Source organism: Lichenostomus cassidix, chromosome 1Aa (assembly GCF_008360975.1).
Source record: "Lichenostomus cassidix isolate B80296 chromosome 1Aa, HeHo_3.0, whole genome shotgun sequence".
Lineage (NCBI taxonomy): Eukaryota > Metazoa > Chordata > Aves > Passeriformes > Meliphagidae > Lichenostomus > Lichenostomus cassidix.
In genome coordinates, this window is record NC_139480.1 from 46,686,812 (window position 1) to 46,712,591 (window position 25,780).

A 25,780-nucleotide genomic window follows, 5' to 3' on the forward strand; every position below is an offset into this window, starting at 1 on the left:
GTGCTTCCCGCAGACTGCAGATGCAGCGCTCGCCCGCAGGGCTGCCGGCAAGTTCTGGCACGGATTATCCCTAATGGACTGGAGTCTGGAAGAGAAAATGTTCCTACTTTGCAGTATATGTTTTATTGTGTTGAGAATCATATTATTATTTAGGTATTCGTGCATAGGGCTATAGAGCTGAGGGGAGTGTAGGGACATGGCAGTATTTGGGAAATCCGAGGGTTTTCTTTAAATTTTTTTTTTAAGCAGCACTGGTGCCCTTTCTTTTTAAGCTCTGAAGCTGTTAATCCGATGAATCATTCTGCAAATGACAGGCGTCTCTGAAAGATGTATTCTGCATGCACTTAGATGTGCTGGCATACATAAATCAGTCTGGAAGTAATGCAAGTCAGAAAATGCGGGTAACATAAAAGGGATGTTAATGGCTGTCATTTTAATATGACAGTCATTCTGGAAAAATAATTAGCTTTCCCTTACAAATCACTCTAGGGTTTTGGATGCAAAAGGTGAGTATAAACTGAGCAATGAATGAGGAGTAATTTGCATTGCTAATTATTTTCAGACACAAAAATAGTATCTTTTTGACATTAGGGATGAGCATATTGTGTTATGCTCAAATAACCTAGAACCAACCATTTATAAGCAAATCAATTTTGTAGCAGAAAATGGGACATATAATTTGACTATATGTAGCCTTGACACCATTGGCATTCTGAAGAGGAACAATGCAGGGAACTAGAAGAGGCCAGGGTTGTAAAGCAGGCTCTTCTGGTCCTGAGATGCTCTGCCTTTGCCATGTTCAAATCCACAAGCATTGCTGTCTCCATCACTTTGCTTTTTCACTAAATGGTGCTAGGCTACAACTACAGCTGCCTATGGCTAGATGTGTAGCTAGCCAAACTCAATTTTATTTAAGGTCCCACAAATTCATGTTTATAGCTAGTATAATAGTGTATCTATTTGCATTGGTTCTTTGATAATGTAAGAGTTCTTATAAGGCAGCACATGGGGGGGAGTTTTTCACACACACACTCTTAAAGTCCAGCTCCTTTTTTCTTTCCCCAAGAAGAGTATAATGAATTTTAAAATAGTCATTTATAAAATACAATTTATTAATTTATTTAATGGGACTTGGACTGGAAGGAAAAAGCTTAGAAATTTAAAATTAGCTGTTAGAAGTCAAAGCTGCTGCTGCTGTCACTGTACCTTAAAAGTACGTGGAAAGGTACTTCTTTCTACTTCTAAAGGTACTAATTAAAGTTAAATGTTAAATAGAAACAACAAATTAAATGGCCAGATATGTTACTTGTCAGCATTAGGTTAAAAATGAATTTGTATTACTTGGAACTAATATTTGTTGTTGGAAATCTGCAAAATACTGGAAATACTAGGTTAAGAAAACCTGGTTGCTGAGCATTGTGCATATCTATTTTTCTGGTGTTACTTTTATTACTAGAAAATGACCGTGAACAGTGCTGTGGGTAGCATCCTACTTGAAATAAACTGCAAGGTGAAATTTATTTTGCAGACACCATAGTTAATTTTCATTTATACGAACAATGAGAGCAGCACTTGACTTTAGACACGGATCTGGATTATTAATAAGTAAATACCTAGAAGCTGTATTCTAGAACCCATAGGGAGGGGGAAGGTTTTCCTCAGCAATATCCTGCTGCAATTTAGTCTTGAAATGAGGCCCCTTTATGTAAATTTTTACTGGCGCCAGCTAGCTGTAACTGCAGTCTGGCTCTCTGTCGGCAGCAGCTAACATGTGTCATGGATTTCTCCTTCACACGGGTTGCAGGAGCACTCTGGTTTCTGGAGAGAAAAAGCAGCACTGATGAATATGAAAAGATGTACAAAGGAACCTAGGTGTAATTAGATTGCTAATAAGTGAAAATAGTGAGGAAATTCAGCTTTCTTGGGTTTTTGTCAGTGTGCTGTCTTGCACTGTGCTGTAATAAATCTATGCTTGTTGGTACTACTGTGTGGTATGTGGGAGGTACTTCGCTGCACATAGTTGCTGCAGCACTAATAGTTGGCAGCACAGAAGGCAGTACAAAGAGTACAACTGGAGGCACTTGCATTTGCAACAGTTTCCTCAGAGGCTGTGGCATGCTCAGTGAGCTGCAGGGGCACTCTGACACATTCAGCCACTTAAGTGCAGAAGTAGGAATTCTAGCAGGCTTTAACAAACAGATGTAGGCTACTAACTGAGAGATACAACAGCACAGCTCAGGCTGGCTAAAAACCACTACTCATACTGCTATGTAAACAAAACAAGATCTTAGTATCAAGATGGCCGACCTGGAAGTCTACTTGTAGCTCATAATACTTATGCAAATGAGTTGCATGTCAGTGGCTTACTCAGAGGAGGAAGCTCATTTTGCACGTGCCATCTTCTCACCAGGTAAGAGAAGCAACTCATTTTCTGCATTCATGTTGCATTCATGTTTTAGAGGACTTTGAAGTGAATTTTCTGCTTGGGTGCCCACTGCCCCACTTTGGCACAATGCCAGGAATTAAAATTGAATGTAAGTGGCATTTTATGGGAAGCTCAGAAGTCATTTATTTTGGATGTGATTATTTTTGGGTTGCTGTTTTTAGGGGGAATGTTACCTTGAAATTGTTGTAATATGTTTACTTTAGTAAAACCAAGTACTTAAAAAATATTAGAAAATTTGGTATGGTGTTTTTGTTTGTAATATTACTGCTTTTGTTTGAGTCAAACCTCTGCTGTTGTGCTACTATATTCTTTTTGTCTCTGTAGTGACACCAGTTGATGCACATGGAGGCTTAGCAATAGTGAGAGCTTACCCCGGAAAGGGTGCAGAGTTGACAAAGTTGAATCCGCCAATTGTATTTTGGCTTCATGGTACTATGAAGGATCTTCCTTATCCTAGCTGTAGTTTGAATTCTTTTCTTGTTGAGATTACATGTTGTTAAAACCATGCGATACTGAACTGTTGTCCGTGAATCTTTTCGTATAAATACCTTCACAAATGACTGTATGTAGTTATTAAAAAGTTGGTTTTGTAAATATGGAAAAATACGGTATTTTTATGGTCTTTTCCCCTCAGAAGACAATAATCTTGCCCTAGAGTAGCAAATTTTAACAGAATTTAAGTGTTGTTGATTACATAATATGCTCTAGTGTGGTTATGCATGTAGTGAATGAAATGGCTGCATGGGGCAGTTGTTCTAGTTCTGCACAAACATATTTCTGTTGTTCCTATTTCATAAGTCAAAGTAGTGACAAGATGAGAAACTAGAAAAAAGAGATGGTAAAGGAAAATTATTGCATAAGGAAGATCACTGACCTAGGGAAAAGAAGTAATTGGAGATGAGATGCATGAACAAGCCAACAAAACATGGCCACTTAAAAGCGGACATCAGCTCAAGATAGGGATGTGGAACTAGAAGTAGACAGGCCTGTTTTCGTTGAAGGAAAAATAAGATTAATTGAAGAGAATGAAATTAAAAAGGTAGAAGGATAAAACAGGCAGATAGCTTATTAGGGCTTAAAATGGCAGTGATAGGTACTGAAAGTATTGGAGATATTTCAAAATAGCCTGGGAATTGAGGCCTATGGAGTAAATATGCTAGGAAAGAGAACTGTAACTGCTTGATACTGCAGAGGGGGGAACTTAATAGTAATAGAGAAAGGTAAACTTCTGCATTGATATGGCAGAGGAAAATGCTGCATGCTTGCAATACAGGCCAAATGAGTTACAGTTTGTAGTTAGCTCATATGCTTTGAAACCTTAGATAACTTTTCAGTGCTAATTTAAGATTTGATATAGACAAATGTTGCTTGCCATTTAGAAGTCTGATTATGTGCGTATCAAGACTACAAAAAAGTGCAAAAATGGGCGTGTAAGAGAGTACAAATACAGATGTATGGTAGATTTTCTCAAATAAATTATGCTAGAAATCATCATTAACAACTGTAAAGGTTAAAATTTGACATAAATGTCAAACTTTGTTAGAACCAGTCTTGCTTACATGGCTAAATGAAGGAAGCAATTCAGGGCCCCTCCCTCCTTTTGTGAAGTCTGAGTGTGAGGATGGTAGAGGAGAAATTGCATTGAGTGGGGTGTGAAAAATGTAGAAACGGATGAAAATAAAATGTTCTGGAGGGTACAAAGATCATCAAGTCCAACTCCTCACCCTGCACAGGACAGCCCCAAGAATCACACCACATGCCTCACTGAGTTACCCAAATGCATTTTGAATTCTTGGTTGCCATGACTGCTTCCCTGAGGAGCCTTGCACAACCACTGTGGACAAGCCATTTCAATGTTTGTCCACTCTTGTAGTGAAGAATTGTTCTCTGTATCTGTGTGGAATTTCTCTTGCTGCAAGCTGTGTCTGTTTCCTCGTCAGTGTGCTGTGCATCTCTGAAAACAGTCTGTCTTTGTCTTTACTATGAATGCCAGTTAGTTTATTGTTTATTTGCTTGAGCTTTTTTTTTAAATAATTTTGCTGTGAGTGAGTAAAGGAAGAGGGGAACTTTTTGTCTCCTTCCAGAAAAACATCTCACTTTGCTTTGAAGACAGGCTTAAAAGAATGGCCAACCTCTGAAATTTAGATGACACATGGATTTGAAACAACTGATGTATGGCTTGCCCACTGTGGCAACTCTGCAGCTGGGTTACATGGGATAATGCTCTCATTAAGTCTTCCATGTAATAAAAATTTCTGATATTGTATACAGTTACCTAGTGGGGGTCTGGTACCACTTTTATTGCTAGTTTGACTTAGTGATGAGACCCCACTAAAGTTGTCTAGTTCTCCGCCCCAAGAATAATTTCTGGACTGTCTCATCTTGTGGCTCTTAGCCAGATGAGTCTAAGCCATGAATCTAGCCAACAAGTCCCAAGTGCCTTTTTGGTTTCAGCAAATGGATGTCTAAGGACATTTAGTGGTGTGATGAGCCCAGAAATTATTCTTTTTGTTGTCGTGTGTTACTGTGTCTTCCTTAATTCTAGCAGTTTGCTATTTTTCACCAGACGTGGTGCAATGATTTTGGATATTTCTGTTGTTTCTCTCGATCTCCTCCCTTCTGAAAGGACAGTGGGCAAGGCTTAATCTCCATGCAGCAGAACTTGTAACTGTTGAATGAAAACCTTCATGGTTAAGAAAAGTAAAATACATGGTAATATTCAATCATCTTAATGGCATGCAGTCAGTGACCATATCTTGTTCTTATTCACAGTTGTGAAGACCCTTCATTGCTGGGGTCTTTTTTCTTAATTAGTTGTCAGACCTGCCCTAAAATTGCGCCTTATGTGATGTGTTCCTTTTGTACTTAAATCTGTTTTGTTGGTTTGCTGCAGTGTTGTTTTTTTGGTAGGTTGTTTTTTGTTGTTGGGGGTTTTTTGGGGGGGTTATAATCGAAGAGAGCAACATTTAAAACTGTGAGAAGAGTGACTTTCAAGCTGCGTTGTTTTAGAACTTCAGTGACATTATGATAATTCACAAACATAGCTGTCAGCTGTAGTATAAGCCTGCACTCTGTAAGTTCTGGGGTGGGAGGGGAAGAGGTGCCTTGTGTTGTGCATCAGCAACCCCACAGAGAGAAGGGTGAAGCCCACTTTAGCTATTCTGAGTAGATCTGAACAAGAGTTTTTCTTTGGAAAGATCAGCTGATTGGTGGTGCAGGATTTTGCGCTGACTGTCCTAATGGCAGTCATTACACATTTGACAGCAGTGGGGAGGATGAAACTAATGTCTCATGAGCTCGTTTGCAACATGAGAAAGGTGTAGAATTGCATCTGCTTGCTTTTATTGGGAACAATAAACTGAGTATTATGCATGCCAGCATAAGAGAAGCATGTATATTCCAGGAAGTGCTGCTGACAGTGTAAGACAAATTTTGTAAATATATTGCATTTTTTCAGGGTAAGAAATTATTGGTCAACTCAGTAATGCAGGAGAGGCATTGCAAAACCAAGTCCAAGACTGTTCATTAGGCACAGAGAATCCAGCAAGCATAGGAAATACCAAAATTAAAATGTTTTAAAGTTTAACTTCAGTGCCATTTGAAGTAGACAATCCAGCCTGTCAGCTGGCTTGGACATGTGGTAGTTCCATATTGGTGTGGGAGGTGAGGGGAGCTACCTCTAGGGGGAAGGCCTTGCTTGAGTCTTCTAGAAAGAAGTTGCTGTTTCTAGCAAAGAACTAAGATTCATTTAACAAGGATATCAGAACAGCAACCTATAGAATAATAAAAGTGCTTTAATGAATGCAAATGACTGGCTGATACCTTGGCAGGGGAAAAGCTAATACGTTATATCCCTTAAGAGCTACAGTGCTGCTTGAGTACATTCAAAATCTGACCATCCAAATTTTTAATGTCAAAGCCCAGTTGTTATCGTTACCTGGTTCTTTTGAAATACCAGGTCTGTTAATGAAAGAAGTACATATCCCTGACTTATTAGTACCCGTTTGCTGCTAAGTTTCCCTAGAGGAAGCTGAAAGCACTTTGGTGATCAGTGCAATGGTTGCTTATATGTTTGATTTTAAAACGTTAAAAGGACGTTTTAAATTTAGGTGACACTTCGTATAATTTTTGTTACAAGTCTTTGCAAATGGGAGATATGACAAATCTTTGCCTAAATACAGAATACAGAAAATACAGAAAAATAATTGTCCATCCACTGACCCAGAAGAATTTAATCCGCTATTATACACTTTTACTACGGTAAATAAGGCTTACTCTGTTACATGCTTTGTACAGTAAAAAACTGCCATAGAACTTTATTAGGAAGTGACTGTTTATCATTGTAAAAATGTTAATTACCGGCATTGTCTAGGATCCTTAGCATATTAATACAGTGTGTTACCAGTACTAAAAATATGCCTTTTTTTTTTTCTCCTTCTGTATCTAGTAATGAGTAGAACATTACGTTGACATTTTCTTTTCTAGTTTGCATCATTCTACAACATTAGCTTCCTTTGGAAAACATTTAGCCTCTGATAAATGAAAAAATGTGTTAAGGGACACAGTCTCTAGTAAAATGCAATAGGAGTAGCTAATTAACATCTGCGCATTATGCTACCTTTCCTTAGAGAATGCTTAAAAAAAATAGTCCTACCACTACGTAAAGGTAATAAAGTTTGGGTAAACTGTAGCTTTCACAAGAAATTTTGTGTGTTTTGGTTTGTTTGGTGGTGGTGATGGTGGGATTTCCCCCCTAATTTTATTTTGAAGCTTTTTTATAGGCAAATTTTTGCTTACTTCACTTACTTCCTATTGGGATTTCTGGTTAATTTTTGTGATCCTGTTTTGTTGAATCACTCAAAAGATATCAACTGTCGTCAGCAGTCACTGTGACTGACCACCTGCTTTAGCCGCTTTTTTCCTTTCCTTATTTAATTGTGACAGTCTTGTAGAAAATACCTTTTCATACCAGCAGTGCTTAGGTATACCTTACATATCAGATGGCACGTTTCAGGCTGACAAAGAGCTGGATTAGACAGCTGTACGTGTTGTGTGCGCACTGAGTCCTCCAAACATCTTATGATATTGGCTTTCGCCTGTCTTTAACCAGTTCCATGAAACAGAAACCTGGGAGTGGATGTGTTGAATAGAAAGGTGTGGAAACCTCTTTACTTGCTTCTGCTGCAGTCAGAAGAGTTTATGCTGTCAGTTCAGTACTGCTGAAAGTGAAACTTTTGTGGATGATTCCTGTTTCATAGGCTGAAGTCGTAAAATGCTGTACATGTAGATTACTGGTGGAATTACTCATTGTAGAACATCAATGTGCACAGTATCTTTAAAATCTTGCATTTTGCTTACCTCATTTTGTATTTAATTTTTATTCTCAGATGCTTTCTCTATTTACAGAATTTCTTTTCTTGGTTCGTCCTTACTTGCCCTTCCAAATCTCACACTGTCTTTAATTTTGAGTGGAGGAAATGTACAGGTGTGTTTCTGGTGAGGTGTGATTATAAAGGGATAACTCAGGAGCCGAGAAGAACTCTATGTAAGAGTCCCATCTACTAAGGATTAGGTGATGTTTGTTGTGGTTGTGGATTTACTCCATTGCCATCGCACCAGACCGACATGCGGTATTACAGTAATGGTTTCTGTCCCAGCTTGCTTAGAAACGAAAGTAAAAAAGAAGTTAGCGTACAAATTATAGTAGTTGATATTTTCAGTATATATTTTTGTCATTTAAAAAGCCTCCCCAAACCCTGAGGGAGTTCCGTGCGTGGTGCCTGCGCAGAACGCCACACCAGGATGGCTGCGCTGCCTTGGCCCCTCGCGTTGGCTGAGCCGCTCTCCTGCCCGCTGCAGTGACACGCCCAGCAGCAGCACCAGCTATTTTTAGCCTGTTGCCAGGCAGATTTGGTTTATGCAAAGCAGCTCTGCCGCAGCCAATACCGAGCGGGTATGCAAATCTCTGGCAGTCCCCGCCATCGGGTAGGGAGCTGATGAGAGGACAAGATGGCTGCCGAGGCACTGCCTTGGCCTGCATCAGACACTCACTGAAAGAAAACTCATCCTTTAATGTGGGAAACAGGAAATATTCTCCCTGGCCCGCACATGTCAGAGTCCCTACCAGGCTTCAGCTGGATGAATTTACGGAAGAGCTGGTTCCCTTGCGCCCTGGAGACTTGCCCCCTGCAGCCCTGGGTGCCGCGCCTGTGCGGGGCAGCTCTGGTGAGGCGAGGCAGCAGGTGCACTGCTCCTGCCCAGAAATGCTGTCTTCCACGGGGAAAATACTGCTAACCCTTTCAACCGCCAACTTACTCATAGCTGGTTTATTTCCATTTTAAACTTGCTTTTTTGTTACTGAGAAAACACAATCTTTGCAAAAAATCTCGTAAAAGGCCGTTATGTGTGTGGCAAATGCTCAGTAGCGTTTCAGTGCAGCATCCCCTCTTTTGTTGCAAGTTTTCGCTTCTGCTTCTTCTGGCATTAGAAACGTGACTCTTGGGAACGCTGTCAGCATCAGGCAGCTCACCTCTGAATTCTGATGCCACTGAGCTGCCAGTTGGAAAGGCAAGGTTACATCACTGCAGCTAGTTGCATATGTGATACGGGAACTAGTCTAGGCAATAGACTGTTCAGGGTAAATATGTTCATTTTTTTCATTACAGTAGTTTTATTCTGCATTTCATCTAATAAAAAACAAAGGATGCAAATGTGGGTATTTTAGTGATACCTTCTCAAAGTTGTAGCCTGTTCAATTACTTGAAATCATACATTTAAAATTTATAAATGACAAATTCTTTCCTTATACAAAGAAAAATTAGTGTATTTTATAATGCCTGGAAAAGTCTAAGCATGAACAGAACATCTTGCTTTTTTTCTAAGACTTTTTTTTTCCACAGAGTGTCTCATATTTTTTGATCTGCATGTGCATGAACAATTAATTCAGGTTGTTCAGGTTTTAAGTTTGAATATCAGAAGTAAGTTCTTAGTTGTAGATGAATTTTGGCAGTTAGTGGTATTCCACATCTATGGAATTTTTAGGTCCTACTCATATTCAAGGATAACAGTAAGGAAACTCAAACTGTTAATCCTATGCCAGTGATAAAACTGTAATGTAACATTGCAACTGTGTGTAATAATTCTCATCAAATGTATCTTAAAATTAACAAATTCGACTTTATATTCCTTTTTTTAATGAAAAACCCCATACTTTGTGTTTTATCTTGCGCTAGAAAAGTAATTCTGTAAGAAAGCTGAATTTTGCTGTTACCACTGTTTCAAACTGCAGAACTTGTTCAGTATTTGGAGATCTCACAGCTGAATTGAAAGCTGATGTTTTGAGTTCTTGATAAAAGCTGAAATCTGCAATACTTGTGGGAAGTAAGAAAATACATTATCACAGCCTTATTGCGCTGGCTGAGTTCCAGTCATAGTGTTTTACTAGTTTAATAAGCTAAGTAGCTGTTAAGATCTTGTATGCAGGAAAAGATAAAACTCTCCTAGGAGAATCAGCTTAAACTCCATGTGCTAAATGGTGGATAGTTTCCAAGGGACTTGAGTTGCTTGTAAAAGTTGTCTAGGGAAGACACTCCACTTTTTTTTCCATTTTTCCATGTCCCAATGTATGCAGTTATCTAGGCATAACATGACCGTGTTATGACAATGAACATGTAAGGACACTTCTCCAAAACCACAAGCAGATGAAATATTTTAGCCATGTAAATGGCTCTGACAGTTATTTTTGTCCCATGAGGAATCCATTTTTCCCACAAGGCATTGCAGCCTCGTGGGAAAAAATCTCCAAAATTTGGTATGAGAAACAGGTTCATGAGTCAATGTCGGAGGAGGTATGGAAGACACAAGAGAGTTGCTTAACTTACTGTAATGCCAAAGTGACGAGAGCACAGTTCAAGTTGGTATGTGACATTGTCCATCATGTACAATACACAAGACCAACATCTTAGAAACTGTGCCATGACTTTAGTGTGGTTTAAGAAGGCTTTTAACCATACAGACAGCTGTTTTTCTTAGGCATAGGTACACCTGTGGGCTTAATGTTTTGCTGCATTTCAGAAGGCAGTTTGCAAGAGTGGGGGAGATTGGTTTTCAAGGCAGAATTATACTGCAGGCGTGACAGAACACCAGCTTTCTGTTGGAATACTTAAAAAGCAGCGGCAGTGCGTACGATCTGAAGAAAGGAAAGTTTTCCAGCTGCCATATTTGAACCCACGTTGGATCCCAGCGGTTTTTCTGACTGAGCATTGCAGGAATTCAGCGATCGCCTAAAAATGCTTCTGCGCATTAAACACCCGTTGTTTATCGCGGCTGTGCTCCCGCACTCATGGGTCAGCGCAGTCGTGCAGCTCCAGCTCTCACACAAAAAGCCCTCGGCTTTCTATTGCCTGCCTGGAAAACGCGGTCGGTTGAACGCGCGGCCCCGCGCTCGTGCCCGCGCCCGACGGCTGCCGCGTGCGGCTTGTTGCTGGGTGGAATGTAAGTAGCGCCCGTCTGATTGGCTGCCGCGCGGCCGCTCTGTTCAGCCAATGGGAGGCGGCCCCGCGAGTCCGCCCCGCCGCGGCGCTGGCTGCTGCTGCCGGCGGGGCCCCGCGGGCGCCCCCTGGGGAGCGCTTGGGACACTGCAGGGCTGTGCCGCAGGGGAACGTGCCGCTCGCTGCCCGCACCGCGAACCGCAGCTCGGGACGTGGCGGCGACAAATTGGCTAAAGGGAATTTGAATCACAGCTCACCTTGTTCTGCTTTGTGGGCACTAGGTGAAACCGGGCAGGATGGTGACATAATTTTTTCTTAGAGAATGTTATATTTTTCTCCTACTCCCAGCTAACACTAACATAATTTTAGCCTAAAAGGGAGAAAAATTCAAATAGTCTGTGGTGTTCTAGAAAACATAGTATTTGCACATATTATAATCACGTGACCTCTGTTTTGTTTATTGTGTTTAAAAACAAAGTCACAGTTGTATGTGGAGCTCACTAGGCTGGTGGTGTGTATTGCATTCAGCCAGATCAATAGACTTGTGTTAGTGGTAGAAAAACAAATTACTGGCATGTTATTTCAGCATGCCATCTATAAGAATAGGTGACAAACAGTATTTGTTTTTCTTTTTGAAAATAGTTTTTTAGTTCTTAACAACTCAAAATTGTTATGGACGATTTCAACTGAAAACTGCATTTTATGAACCACTACTTAAAAGGTAGGTTTTATTCACCACTTTCATTCTCTGGAACTCTCCATCTAGAACACAATGCTCATGACCATTTGCTGCCTCACTTTCCTTGATTTGGCTATGCTACGCTTTAAGTAGGCTTGCATATTTGAGTAGTGATGTTCATGATCAGTGAACTTTACTTCCTCTGTGTAGTTCTTGTGTGTTGGCAAACATTTTATGGTCATGGCGCTTTTGGCTAGTCCTGCATGCCCTCCAGGAGCCCTTTGCTGGTGCTGTTCTAGACCCACGATGTTGTGCAAACCCCATTGTGTACTATTGTTTAGACTGCAGTTTCTCCCTCCCCCCCTCATTTTCCCATGACCTTGCCTTTGTCTGCTGGCTGTCACCAGGCAGGATTCAGGCAGCTCCTTACTGATTGGCTTAGCATTTCTAGCAGCTCATGGGCTGCTTAGCTGAGCACATGATCATAGGCTGATCCATACCAGCTAATGCAATCCTTGCTTGCTTTAGTGCTGCATTCTCTTTACAGAGCAATAAAAGAATAAGGAAGTAGCGGGAAAACTTTTTAATTGGCTCAGAAAAGGGACGTTCCTGTATTCCTAGCTGCACTGGCACGTTTTGTGTTGTGTAGCACACAGATTTTGTCACAAGAAAAATTTCCAAATTTTGGAGGGAGGTGCCAATGATGTGCCCATGCCTCACATTAATAAATATATATTAATTTCAAGCTTGAAATGAATAAGAGAATTTTTGTATCCAGACAAATTACCACAATGTATATGTTGGTATATCAAAATTGTTGACTTTAATAGAATCAAAACAAAAAAAAAATCAGCCCGAAACCTACTTCCTTACGTGCAGGAGTAATTTTGTGCTAGTGCACATAAAGCCTTTGTTTGAAATAGAAGGTGCTCCTCCATTGGTGCCTGGGCCATAGGTTTCCTCCTTGTGACTTGGTCAGAGGATAAGTAAAAAAAGAAAATACCCAAGCATCAGGTGAGGGAAGCATTTAACAAACGTAGCTAAACTTCACGTTAATTATTAAGTATAAAGGGACACTACCAAAATACATTAATTTATAATACTAGTAGTTTGGTACGTTTTATTTGTGCATGACTTAATTCAGGTAAGTTGCTCTGTTGCTCTCTGAAGGGGCTGCACCTTGCTCCTTTGAAAGACTGGAAACCAGTATTTCTCAGATGGTGGCGGATTGGCTCCCACTGGTGTGACCAAGCCTGTCTGGACTGGTTACCAACTGATTTGTTTCTCTTTCACACAGCTCTTCCGTGAGATCTGTTCTTTAGCTGCACTGTGCTCCCTTGTGGGTATGGCTGGAAATGCTTTCAATTGGTCTGCTCTGGGACAAGATATTTCACTATTAAAAGATTAACTCAAAACACTGGTTGATCTCATCTATGCTTATAATTGTGTCATAGTAGTCTTTATTGAATATTTTTGGTAGTTTTTATCAAATATTTTTTGGTTGCAAAAGATTATGGGATTGAGTGGGAAAATATACAAGTTACTCACATAACCATGTAAGAACAGAATTTTGAGAAGCATGTATTTCCTACAAGCTCTCTCTAGAACTGTTAGTGCTTAGTTTTTAACTAGATTTTTTAATAACATCCTAAGATAAAACGTAAGCGTAATTTTTAAACGTATTAACAATTCAAGCTTGTTCAGCCTTGTTTTTTTTTTTTTTTTAATAAAGAAGTAAGGATGCATCAATATAAAGGGATTCTGATGTTTGAATTTTTTAAGACTGCTCCTCTTGGCAAATGTAAATAGAAGTACCATGTATTTTCTTATTATTTGTTCTATTTTTTTTAAATATTAATGAAAAATTGCTTCAATGACTAAGGAAATTAGAACAGAAAATATTAATTTGGAGTTATGTTTATTCAAGTGATGCCCTTACAAATTTGATTTTAAGACATCTGTAAATGTTACATTAATCTGCTAGTGTATTTTCTGGTCATAGGAAAAATAAGGTTGTGAATTTTGTAATATATTTTGTAGATTCTAGGTAATACCTGTGAAAGAAAACACTGTAGGTGTGGGAGATCAAACTGCTTGCCTATTGTATTTTTGATGCAAAGGCCAGATTCTTGTACTCTGCTACCAGGGGGCTCTCACTAGTGGGTCACCTATTAGGATTCTTTGGAATTGTTTAAAGTTGGCCAAGCCTGATTTTTTTTCCAAATTGACTCTAGAAGATAAAAATCTGTAACAGCATGTGTGTTGATTATAGGAATTTATATGCATGGAACGTGAGTATGGCAGTGAGTATTGTATTACATGGCAGTTTCATACATACTTTTATAATGATGTGAAAAGGTGTGCCTTCCATTCTGAGCTCTTGGGAAGAAGGAAGGGATGTGCTTTCAAATGCTGCACTTGCACTTCTGAAGTACTACAGATTTTTTACACACTTCTTGTAACTTCAGGTCTAAAATTCTTGTGTTAAATGCATTCTTTTCTGAAAGAGTATGAAGAAACTGTATTCAGTATGTAGACAGCTCTGGAAAAGCATTAACAGCTCACCTGGGGTTCATAGTTCATTTGACTGAAAATGGTTATGTTATGAGAACCTTTTTTCAAATCAAGTAAAGTGATGTTTCAAATCAGTGCTCCTGTAGGTGTTATATTTTGCTCCCACTAGTGGCAATGCAGTAGTAGACAATCCAGTTAAAAAAGGCTAAAAAATTGTCATAATGGTATAGTTGAGAGTCTGTAAATAGACCCGATAAACTTTTTGTTTGTTATCTGTTCCTGAGGTGTGAGTCAAAGTGTTAAGTACTATCAGTAACTCAGATCTGAGAATTCTAGGTTGTTTTGCAGAAAATAACTGAAATTAAGTGGAAGGGAAGTTCAATGTTAAGTTAAAAGGAAATGCAAAAATTGATTTGTGCTTTGTCCCTGTTTTTGTCAGGTCATGTTAACTAAGTGTAAAAGAAGCCTTGTAGTTGTATGGTACATCATGATTATGGGGTCTGCAGTTTGGCTTGATAGTTGAATTTATATTGTATTTTAGAATATATATTCTTACCTTACAATGTAGAATATTGTAGTTGGGGATAAATAATTTCCTTCCCCCAAAAATTGTTCCAAATAAACTAAGAGAGATCCAGCAGACCAAAATGATAGGAGCTAAAGCATGTGGCCTGTGATGAGATGCTGAGGGAGGTTGACAGCTTCAATCTGCTGAAGAGAAGGCTGAAGGGCAATATTAGGACTGCCTAAATAAAATTTGTAGGCAAGGTTGGCTACCAAATGGAGTGGAGCCAAATTATTACTTAGAGGCTGTGGCATCTGTGTTCTGAAATTTGTGGCTTGGTTAATAGAATTAACCAAGGGGACCCACAAGGATTGAGTCCAGCTCCTTGCCTGGCACAGGACAACCCCAAGAATTGTTCCATGTGCCTAAAAGGGTTGTCCAATTGCTCTTGGACTTGTGGTTACTCAAAACTGTCATTGATCTGAGTTAGTGTTGGCAGTAGTCCTGCTTTCTTTTACCCAAAAAAAAAAAAAAAAAACCAAACCTTTATATCCCATCTGAAAAGACAAAATGCAGTTTATTAATTAATGTCTCAGCTCTGTAAATGAAAATTGGTTGGGGGTTGATGCAAAGTGAATCATGCTAAGTAGTTAAAGTGCATCCTTCATCTAATAATTCTGCTGTGTCAGTGTTATAAATGTTTGCCTGTCTGGTGCTTGTGGGTAAGAAAGTCATATAGAGATAACTGCCTGATTATTTTCTCTTTAAATTACTGTTTATATAATTTTTGCATGTTTCTGAGAAACTTAATAAAAGTTATATGCCTGATAGGAGTAACTTACGATGGTTTGTAGCTTCACTAGACCTAAATTGGTTAGCACCAGCTGATTCAAGATTTTAATTGTTGTTATACTTAGTATATAAGAACTTCCTTAGCTGCTTTCTACTCGTGAACATTATCATAAAAAATCCTTTAAAACTAGGCCCTTAGGCAAGACCACATGGGTAAAAAATATATTTTAAAAATCCCTATGGATTTGTTTTGTTTAACGGAAACATGAAATCAGGTTCTGTTGTATTTCAGCAAAATCATTATAGCTTCCTAGGTAATGCTGGATTTAAACTTTGTAGTGATTTGACAAAAGAGATTTTCTAACATTTTTCTTACATTTTTAATAAATATTTTTAGTTTTCCTAATACTTGTGTGGGTAATGAAATGAATATAACTCTGTTGAGGACAAACCCACCAGTTTTCCTTGCAAGAGGAACTTTTTCTACAAGATGCTGCAATACCTGTAGTTTTTATGGCCACAAATAGTCTTAGTAAGGTGTTATTGCAAATGGAATGAAAGTGGTCTAAAAAAATCCAAGTTCATTTAACCGTTGTATAGCTATGGAGGATGAATGTCTATTTTATTTATGCAGAAGAAAGTGGCTTAATGATACATTGAGAAATTCTTTGTATATAATGAAGTTTTCTTAAAAGTGACTTGGTATAAAAATCTTTTCATTTACCCCAGTTATTAATTCTATTTGAAATTAAGGAAATTAAACGTATTTAGAAAGATGGAAATATTCTTGATCCATCAATTTACATTTCTTTCTGCCTTTCCATGAGAAGAGAGGCTGCTGGCTCTTGCCTTAGTATAATATCTATTTTTAATAGAATACTGTGAGGCAAATAGTCTAAAATGTATAGTCAAAATGTGTGACTTCTGTGACCTTTGCATAAATGTGTTTGTGCAGCACATATAGAAATGAATTCACTTTTTTGAGGTCAAATAAAATCTAAGTTCTGACAGGTGTTTCTTTGTTTTTATGATAACATTTCAACTGGTTTACGTTAAAATGTGCTAAACATTGCAGTCTTTCTTAGTAACACTGTAATATGACGATGATAAATTTTTATCTTTACAGTTCTTTCTGAACTTTTTTTTAAGGGCTAAGATGGATAGCACAGAGGAACCTCAGAAAAAAGTCTTTAAAGCACGAAAAACAATGAGAGTAAGCGATCGGCAACAACTTGAAGCTGTCTACAAGGTTAAAGAGGAGCTGTTGAAGACAACTGAAGTGAAACTGTTAAATGGAAAACATGAGAATGGAGATTCTGATATAAATTCTCTGTTAAGCAATACAGACTGCATAGAAGACAAGAAAGAAATTAATGGCGTAGTTGACTTGTGTGTTAACTCTGAAGAAGGAAGAACACCTAATGAAATTAGTGAGGCCAAAAGCCCTGAAAATAGGGCAGGAAATACAGTCAGTGACATAGAACCCAAACCTCTAATGCTGTCTCCAGAAAGCGTTACTCCTGAGCAAGCTAAAGATACTGGCACTGCAGTAAATTGTGAGGCTGAAAATGGAGTGGTTGGTAGCAATAAGGATAACTTACATGAAGAAAATAGTAGAAAAGATCATTTGGACCAAAGAAAGAGTGATATCCCATTGGAAGGTGAAAGTAAATCAGTCTGTGAAGTTAGTGACTCTTCTAAAGAGAAGGGAGAAACAAATGATGTAATTGTTAATTCCAATTCATCTGGTGAGGAAAAGAGGACTGAAGAAGTAGCTATTGAAGAGGCTGTTGGAGAAGCAGCCATCTCTAGCAGTATGGAAACTGACCAGGAAAAACAAGAAGGTAGCACAGGAGTTTCAGAAACCGCTGTTCTGAAGACACTAAATGAGTCAAACGAAAGTCTCTTGGACAATTCTGACTGTATGGAAACAGACGAAATTATTCCAATTTTGGAAAAACTAGCCCCTGCTGAAGATGATCTGAGCTGTTTTTCTAAAAGTTCTCTGCTTCCAGTGGATGACACAGTCCCAGATTTAGAAGAGAAAATAGACAACTGTTTGGGTTCACCATCCAAGCAGGAAAGCAATGAAAATCTGCCAAAAGAGGCTTTCTTAGTGCTGTCTGATGAAGAGGATCCCTGTGATGAGAAAGATGAGAAGAGTGTTGAAGGGATGCTACCAAACAAGTCAAGTCTTCCAGGTAACGATTTTCTAAATTGTCAGTTTATATTCAAATTTGGGATTTTGGTAATTTCTTAGAATAACACACCTCTGGCAGGTTTCTAAATCAAAAAGCCAGTCTTACCCACCAGTGATGTTATGTAGTGTTAGTTTTCAAGGGTGGTCGGTGTTTGAGGTCCAGGGAAAAAAAATAGTATAAAAAAATTGTAGTCTTTGAGATTTGGGTTGTTTTATTTTTTTGTTTGTTTCAGTTTTTGTTCATTTGTTTTGTTGGTTTTTTGTTTTTTTGTTTTTTTTTTGTTGGTTGGTTTTGTTGGTTTTTTTTTAACTTCTCTAGTATTCACTTTTAAATTTATGATAAACAGAGTTAAATAGAGATAAGGTAGGTCCCATAGTTTCTGCTGAGGATGTTACTTGGGTGTTAGCTGTTGTCAGCAAGGTTGAAAAGGTGATACCATTGTTGTGCACTGAAGTCTTTGAGAAACTATTGGAGGTGGGGGAAGCAGAGGGAAAGAAGATTGTGTGTAGTTTTGTCAAAATTGTAGTGTGTTACAAGTCCCTTTTATGAAATGAGCATTACAAATAAATTTATTATCTTTTTCCTTACTGCAGTTAAAGGGTTCTCTTACTGAAACGGTTAGGTTAACTTCTTTCATCTCACCAATGAGAAAATACTCTTGGGGTCACTGAGGAGTTTGCTATGGAGCAAAAATACTAAAATGAATATTAAATACTGGGCTATAGTTTGCAGAAGTTTAAAATTAATGTATCCAGCAATAGTTTTTCAGAGTTTTAGTTTTGGTGGCAAGACAAATTCTTTTAAAATTACTTGTCCTCCATGCAGAACTGAAAAACACTTGGCTTTGAAGCTTGTAACATATTTTAAAGACAATCTAAGTGTGTGTATCTTTCCATGAAATATTTGTCTTTCAGCTGAATATTAAAATCTGTAAATTGTGGGAAAAGTTGTCTTGAACGTAGCAATTCTCCTTTAGATTAATAGGTAAATGAGTCCCTACATTATTCATAACAATTAAATACATTAAGCTAATCTCTAAGTCTTAAAAATCAATAGGCATATGTGTTATGTAATTTTATTACCTTAAATGTAAATCAGAATTGGATTGAAGAATTTATGTTATGAATATCATTTTTTACATAAATAAGAAAAATAAAATTCTCATAATACCAGATTTTTGGGTTTTGATGGCTTCCTTGTTCTGATTTATTAAGTAACTTGTTTTAAATAATTTCAATATTCTTCATAATAGAAGTGAGATTTAATGCTAAGAGAGCATCAGGTATACCTTTGCAACCAGAACTTTCCCTAGAAAAGTTAGTAAACTGCAGTAATAACAAAGTGACTATTGGAAATTGAAGAAGTGTACAGATCAAGATGTGCATAACTATGTTTACTTGCATTCTTATATTTTGGATAGATTTTACTGTAGTCTTAAAAACAGTCTTGTACCTAGCAAGCACAGAAACACAAAATGGAAGCTTGTTTTGTACACATGTGTATAAAACACATAATGGAAGCTCATGGAACATGGAATAAAAATTTTCAGGAAGTGTTACCTTTTTTATCTTTGTGTGTTTGGGGGCTTCAGATTTTTGTCTGTTTAAGCATTTCCTAAACTGTATAATTTTAAATGACTAGTCCTAAATTGTGATACTTCATATTAGCAAGAAACTTCAAATTAAAATTATTATTTGTTAACCAGAGAAGAATCTAGGCCTCTTCTACCATGAAGATTGTGGCTGAATTTACCAATTGTAAATAGAGAAACATATTAGTATTTCCTTACTGAAATTTTTATACTTTCTCCATAAGTGCAAAAATAAGATAAAATAATTTGTTGAGAACTTCAGCAACATTAAAAATACATCATTTTGTTTCAAAGGTAACTGAAACATGTTACCCTGGTAATTACAGTTAGTTATTCTGGTTTAAATGCTAAGCAAATTCAGAAGTGAATCTTAAGGTGTTGCATGATAGTTCAAATTTTGGTTTTGAGGGTATCCCCTTATTTTTTTCATATCTGCATTCCCTTCTTCTCGTACTTATTTCTTTTGCCTTCCCTGATATTTTTTTCATGAGTGTTCTGAAGTCATTCATCAAAGTAGGACTGTTATGAGACTTGTAGGTCTGAGTCAGTGATGCATGGATTTTTTTCTTCTGTTTATAGAAGAGGTGGAGGGGGAGATGAAAAAGGAGTGTGAAGATAAAAAAGAAGAGGTCCACAAAGAAGAAGAGAAACTAACAGAGAAAAGTATGTAATGTTAAAACCGTTATGTTTCGCTGGGTGGTTCTTGTTAGAAACACAGAATCATTGGGATTGGAAGGGACCTTTGATGACTATCTAGTCCAATGCCACTGTTCAAAACCAGGTCAACTGGAGCAGTTTGCTCAGAACCATATCCTGACAGGTTTTGAGTATTTCCACAGATGAAGATTCCACAAATTTGCAGTGTTCTGCTTTGAGTGTTTGACCACCCTCACAGTAAAAGAGTTTTTATGTTTGAGTGGAAATTCCTGTGTTTCAATTGACATCCATTTCTCCTGTCCTGTCACTGCTACTCACTAGGAGTCTTGCTCTGTCTTTTGTTCATTCTCCATCCATCAGGTTGTTTACACACATGATAAAATCTCCCCTAATGGCCTTCTCCTGTTGAACAATTCCAGCTTTTGATGAGAGCTTTGATCTCTAAAACATCTTGGTGACTCTACACTGCACTCTATCCAGTATGCTTATCCAGTATCTTTTGTATTTAGAAGCCCAGAACTGGGCAAAAGACTCAAGGTTCAGGCTCAGTTTCCCTGATTAGAGGGGAATTACCTCTCTCAACCTGTTATCAGTATGCATTCTCAGGCAGCCAAGAATGTTGTTGGCTGCCTTTGCCAACAGGGCATGTTGCTGGCCCATGTTCAACTTCATGTCCAAGAAGACCACCAGGGCCTTTTCTGCAAAGCTGTTTTCCAGCCAGTGAGGTCCCAGCCTGTACTAGTACATGGTTTTATTGCTACCCAAGTGAAGTACTTGGGCATTTCCTTTTGTTAAACTTCATGAAGTTCTTGTTTGCCCATTTCTCCAATTTGTTAGTGTGACTCTGAATGGCTGCATAACCTCCTAGGAGTGTACAAATCACTCCTTCCAGTTTTGTATCAGCTGCAAGTTGCTGCAGATGTCCTCTTACCCCATTACCTAGGCCATGAATGAACATGTTAGTGTTGGTACCAGCAGCATTTGCTGGTGTACATTACTGAGCTCCAGTTGGACTATGTGCCAATAATCAGAACTCCTGGAGCCCAGCAGTTGAGCCAGTCCAGTTATCTAGGCCATACCTGAGGAATTTGTCTCTGAGAATATTTTGGGTGTCAGAAGCATTACTAAAAGATGCTCTCCTCTCATCCACCAAGGCAGTTGTCTCACTGTAGAAGGCTATCAGGCTGAGGATGCATGATTTCCCCTTGATAAATCCATTCTATTCCCCATCACCACCTTCTTAGTAGGCTTGGAGATGATTTCTAGCTAGACTTACTTGCTCTGTCATGTTCTCAGAGATTGAGGTAAGGTTGATAATCCTGTACTTTCCTTGTTAAATAAACTTCCTGAAGATTATTTAAAAGCAAATCTCCCTCCTGTCCTCAAGAACCTGCTGGACACAGTGCCAGAAGCTGGAGGAGTGAATGAAGTCTCTGGTTCTTTTGTACTTCATCACTGACTTTTATAATATAGTTCTGTTGTGAGCCTGTTATTTTGTTAGGTTTTTACTTTCCTTCTTACCCAAGAAATAAAAAAGTTTGAATGCTTTTTCAGTCAGGTGTTGGAGGTACAAGTTAAAACTTCATGGCAGATAAATACAGTTAATTGCTGGCTCAATTAAAAGAGATGTAGTTTTATTTGGGTGGAATTATGAGAATTCCTTTTACAGAAGGCTTTATTTTGCTTCTCAGAAGCCATGTCTCATTATAGCATGGTGGTGATAGGAGCAGGAAAAACTGGAGGGAAGTTTTGGAGAGGGGAATGGTGGTCCTAGAACCATTTTGCATTTGGGACAGCAATAGAGTGAATCACAAAGCAGAACTCACTAACAGGTCAGTAATATACGGATAGCAAAAGGACTGGGTTTGTGCTTTGATGTCATCAGGCATGTTTTCCCAAAGGCATTCTTACTGGTTTAGAATGAAAAGCTTGAACTGAGGACAACTTCTTAGTAAACATGGCATTCTGAAGATACCTGTTTTTTCAAGAGTTCCTCATGAGCAGTTGTATCTAATTGTTCCAGGTGAAGCATCAAAGAGAAAGCGTTCCAAATCTGAGGACGTGGACAATGTTATTTCTAAACATCGTCGGTACATGGGAGAAGATTATGAAGCAGAACTCCAAGTAAAAATTACAGCCAGAAAGGATGTTGACCAAAAATTACAAAAGGTAGAATAGAGATGCAGAGCAAAGAGCATGTTGCTTGTGTTACCATCGTTAATTAGCTGTCCTTCCCCACACACTCCCTTTGTCCCCAAACACTTTCTCTTTTTTGTGGTTGAACACTGAATGTAATTCAAATAACAAAGGTGCTTAATTCATATAAAGTTCTACACAGGCCTCCTCTTAAGAAGAAACCAAATACCCTTTGAAAAGTTTGCTGTACTAATTAATTTGAAATGTATAAAATACTTCAAGTCTCATGTCATTCTAGACTAAAAATGTTAGTAAAGGAGATATCTCACTATGGTGAAGTTTATATGTGATGCACTTCATTGTGTGCCTACTTTTAAAGAAAGTCTATCTCCAAAGAATAGTGTAATCAACCTGGCATTTTGCAGATTTTTGCAGAGCTGTTAATAGCCTGATTGCACCATTGCCATATAAGGAACCTGTGGTCTTGAAGAAAAGAAAATTGTGTTATCCTTCCATTAGCTAGCATGTGTTATAACTTCATTAATTTACAATGGCAGAAAAATGAACCACATTTGTTGCCTTTTTTTTTTTTGGTGGGTTTTTTTTTTTTTTTTTGTTTCTTTAGAAAACTTCTTGCACTGCAGTAGGTATAAAAGGGAGAATAACATTAAATAATAACTTTATCAAGTAAACTTTTGGAAAACCAGTCTTATGTTTTTAGCTTCTGCAAGAAAGGCAACACTGCATTTTTGCTTGGGCAAAATATGTGCCATAAAAAAGGTTTTGTTAAATGACTTTAGTTTCTGTTCTTTGAATGCCAATGTCCCTTTCAAGAACAGAAAAGTAACAGCACTTGATTTGTGTAAACACCACACTTCAAGAAAATATCTTCTGTTTTTAAGGTTGTTTTTATATATACCAAAATTTTATACACTTATACTGCAAGGAAATTAATTTCTTGAATTAATGGCAAACCATTTGTATTTCCCAAAACAGATGTCAAAACTTCTTAGCTGTGCAACCATATGCTTATTGGTGACTATAGATTTACTTGATTGACAGCGTACAACAGTAGTAATTCTTCTGGTTTTAGCAGGCTATGAGAATATTTTCATAGATGGTCTCCCAAATTTTGAGATTGCAGTGTTGGTTTTGTTTTTTTTTATATAACAATTTTGCAGATTATCCAGAGACTGTTAGAAGAAAAACTTACGGCTTTACAGTGTGCGGTATTTGACAAGACTCTGGCAGACTTGAAAACCCGAATGGAGAAAGTAGAATGCAACAAGAGACATAAAACTGTGCTTACTGAACTGCAGGTGAGTGTTTGTGTGTTCAGCTGCATACTAGGGTCAAATTAGAAAATAACTTACTCATTATTTAGTAGTAAGGTTCCTACAGTTGTCAGTAGGGAAACCATTTTGATTCTGCGAGGGGAGGAGCTGTGGTGTGGGAGCAGCAAATACTAATGTTCCTTTTGAGTTGTGAAGCTGTATTTTCCTACTCAGAAGGAGGGAAGCAACCAATTGATCATACAGAAGCCCCAAAGCAGATCTTCTTCTGGCAAACTGACTCATTAGCTGTTAGTAGACCGCTTTTCCACTCTTCTGTTCCATTTAAACATCTGTCCAAAAGTATGAAAATATCTAATGTCTTTATGAAGCTGGAAATTTTCCTAAAAATGGAAACATGCATTAAGGAGAGGACAATAGCACTGGGCTTTTTGAACATTCTACATCAGATGTTGCTTCCCCAGAAAGTAAACAGTTGATGTTCTAGCAAGGAAGCAAATAGCTAGTGTTGAATGTAGTAAGCTTTCCTGTATTCTCTATAGCAAATACGTATGTAGTGTTGGCATGAGGAATATCACAAAATTCAAAGAATTTTGAACTGACAAGACAATGAAAAGCTTATGCCATAACAAATTCAAACAATTCTTTTTGCATTAAAAGAAATACGGAGTTTGCCAGACCAGTTCCTGCTGTACAACTCTTCTCTCTTGTTGCCCCAGACATTTTATGTTGACTTTTTAAGTGCTTTCTAAGACACTTTCCTTATACTTGTTTACCAGTATCTTTAGCTATCAACTAGTGTCAATTTAATAACATCATATAAGGCTTTCATTTATGTAGTTTTGTGTGAACATGCAAGATGGATTCAATTTGTGCAATTGTGAATAGGAAGGAAAATAATTAAAATTGTCTCTAAGATACCTTGATTGTGATACATACATTTGTCTTTCTTCTATAATATAGTTGAAAATAACACCGTTGTACTGTATTTCAAGGAAGAATAATTTCCCTCATATGAAAATAGCCTTTCACTTGATGTCTTAGTTATATATCTTTGAGTAGTATAATTTCTTTGATGCTTCTTGGGGGAATATTTATGGTTTTGTTTGTTTTCATCTTCCTCCTGTTTAGGCTAAAATTTCAAGATTGACAAAGCGGGTTGGAGCAGCCAAGGAGGACTTGAAGAAGAGACAGGAAGTAAGAACTAGATTTGTTGGGGTTTGGGGATCTTTTCTGAGTTAGCCTAAACCTTGTATTGGAAAATAAAGAAAATTTATATGCACAAAGGTGGAACTTGTTTATTCAATGGCATTCACAAAGCAAGTTTGTTTGGTTTGGTTAAAGAAGTCTTAACATCTGTTATGTAGTTCTGATTTGTACAGAAGCTTCTTTAGCCATTGTAAGTGTGAAAACACCTTAAACTGTATGTAACTGAATCTAATTTACTTCAGTATGAAGAGTACAGTGTAAATAAAAGTGAATCCCACTGCCTTGATTCTGAGTAGGGAGAGGGGGAAGAGGAAAGAGAGGATATAGGAGAGGCAGGCAGAAGGACCAAGGAGATTTTGGGTGGTTGTAAAATATGTAAAATTCTCCTGCAGCATTGGCTTCAGGAAATGAATCTCTCACACAGTAGTGGATGGATATGAAGTAGAATGAAAGCATAAGTTTGCAAGCCGACTTAGAGTTGTTCTGTTATGGCACCTCTCTCTCTCTTTTTTTCTGTGTAGAATGCAGGAAGTGCAGGAACTGCAGGAGCTGCAGGAACTGCAGGAGCTGCAGGAACTGCAGGAGCTGCAGGAACTGCAGGAACTGCAGCTGCATCTCCAGGGAAAGCAGCAGCTGAGACTGCAAATGTAAACAATTCCACATATCGGTAAGCAAACCACATCGCTGTGACCATGTTAACATTTACTACAGGATACTTCAGATACTTAATGTCATGGACAATCCCTGTATTTTCTTTATTTTAATTGAAGTGTTCTTCCTTTTCCTTCATTGCTCTTCACTTGTAAAATTTGATTTGCTTTCACAGAAGTCATAAACTGACAGTATTGAATCCATTCTTGGGTAAATTTAGATGTTGTTTTGCATCAGTTTCAGTGGTTAAAAAATTCTGGATAGAAGTGGAAGTTGAATTTCAAGAACAGGAAAATTTTCGTGACACAAGGCATACGTGGTGCAAGCACTTGAGAATTTATAAATAATTGTCTTTTTTTTAGTGGGGCAATACCCAAAGTCAGTTTGCATGAGAAGCAGAAAATGGGTTTAGAAAATCTCAAAAGAACAGCTGTAAAATTAGGATTTTTTTCACCATTGTACTGTTCATAAATATATCATATGTGGCTTATTGAGAGAAATGCTAACTGAAGCTTCATTCCTTAGAAATGCTGGCACAGTGAGGCAGATGCTGGAGTCAAAGAGGAATGTAGGAGAGAGCACACCAGCAACTTTTCAAGCCCCTGTGAATGCAGGTAA

General features: G+C 38.0%; 1 protein-coding gene across 16 annotated transcripts in view; it reads left to right on the forward strand.

Moving 5' to 3' along the window:
* The window catches only part of ATF7IP (activating transcription factor 7 interacting protein), a 71,803-nt gene that overhangs the window by 15,572 nt on the left and 30,451 nt on the right, over positions 1–25,780 (forward strand). For 11 of the 16 annotated variants that reach the window (XM_085047992.1, XM_085048010.1, XM_085048023.1 and 8 more), the window contains 7 exons: positions 16,575–17,626; positions 19,797–19,880; positions 21,898–22,043; positions 23,192–23,329; positions 24,434–24,499; positions 25,033–25,178; positions 25,688–25,776. In XM_085047992.1, the coding sequence (XP_084904118.1) occupies positions 16,575–17,626; positions 19,797–19,880; positions 21,898–22,043; positions 23,192–23,329; positions 24,434–24,499; positions 25,033–25,178; positions 25,688–25,776 (1,721 nt within the window). Of the gene's footprint in view, positions 1–2,029; positions 2,411–8,900; positions 9,084–11,074; positions 11,217–11,355; positions 11,657–16,574; positions 17,627–19,796; positions 19,881–21,897; positions 22,044–23,191; positions 23,330–24,433; positions 24,500–25,032; positions 25,179–25,687; positions 25,777–25,780 lie in introns of those variants that run through there. The other 5 variants (XM_085048014.1, XM_085048012.1, XM_085048006.1 and 2 more) reach the window with 5 other exon arrangements.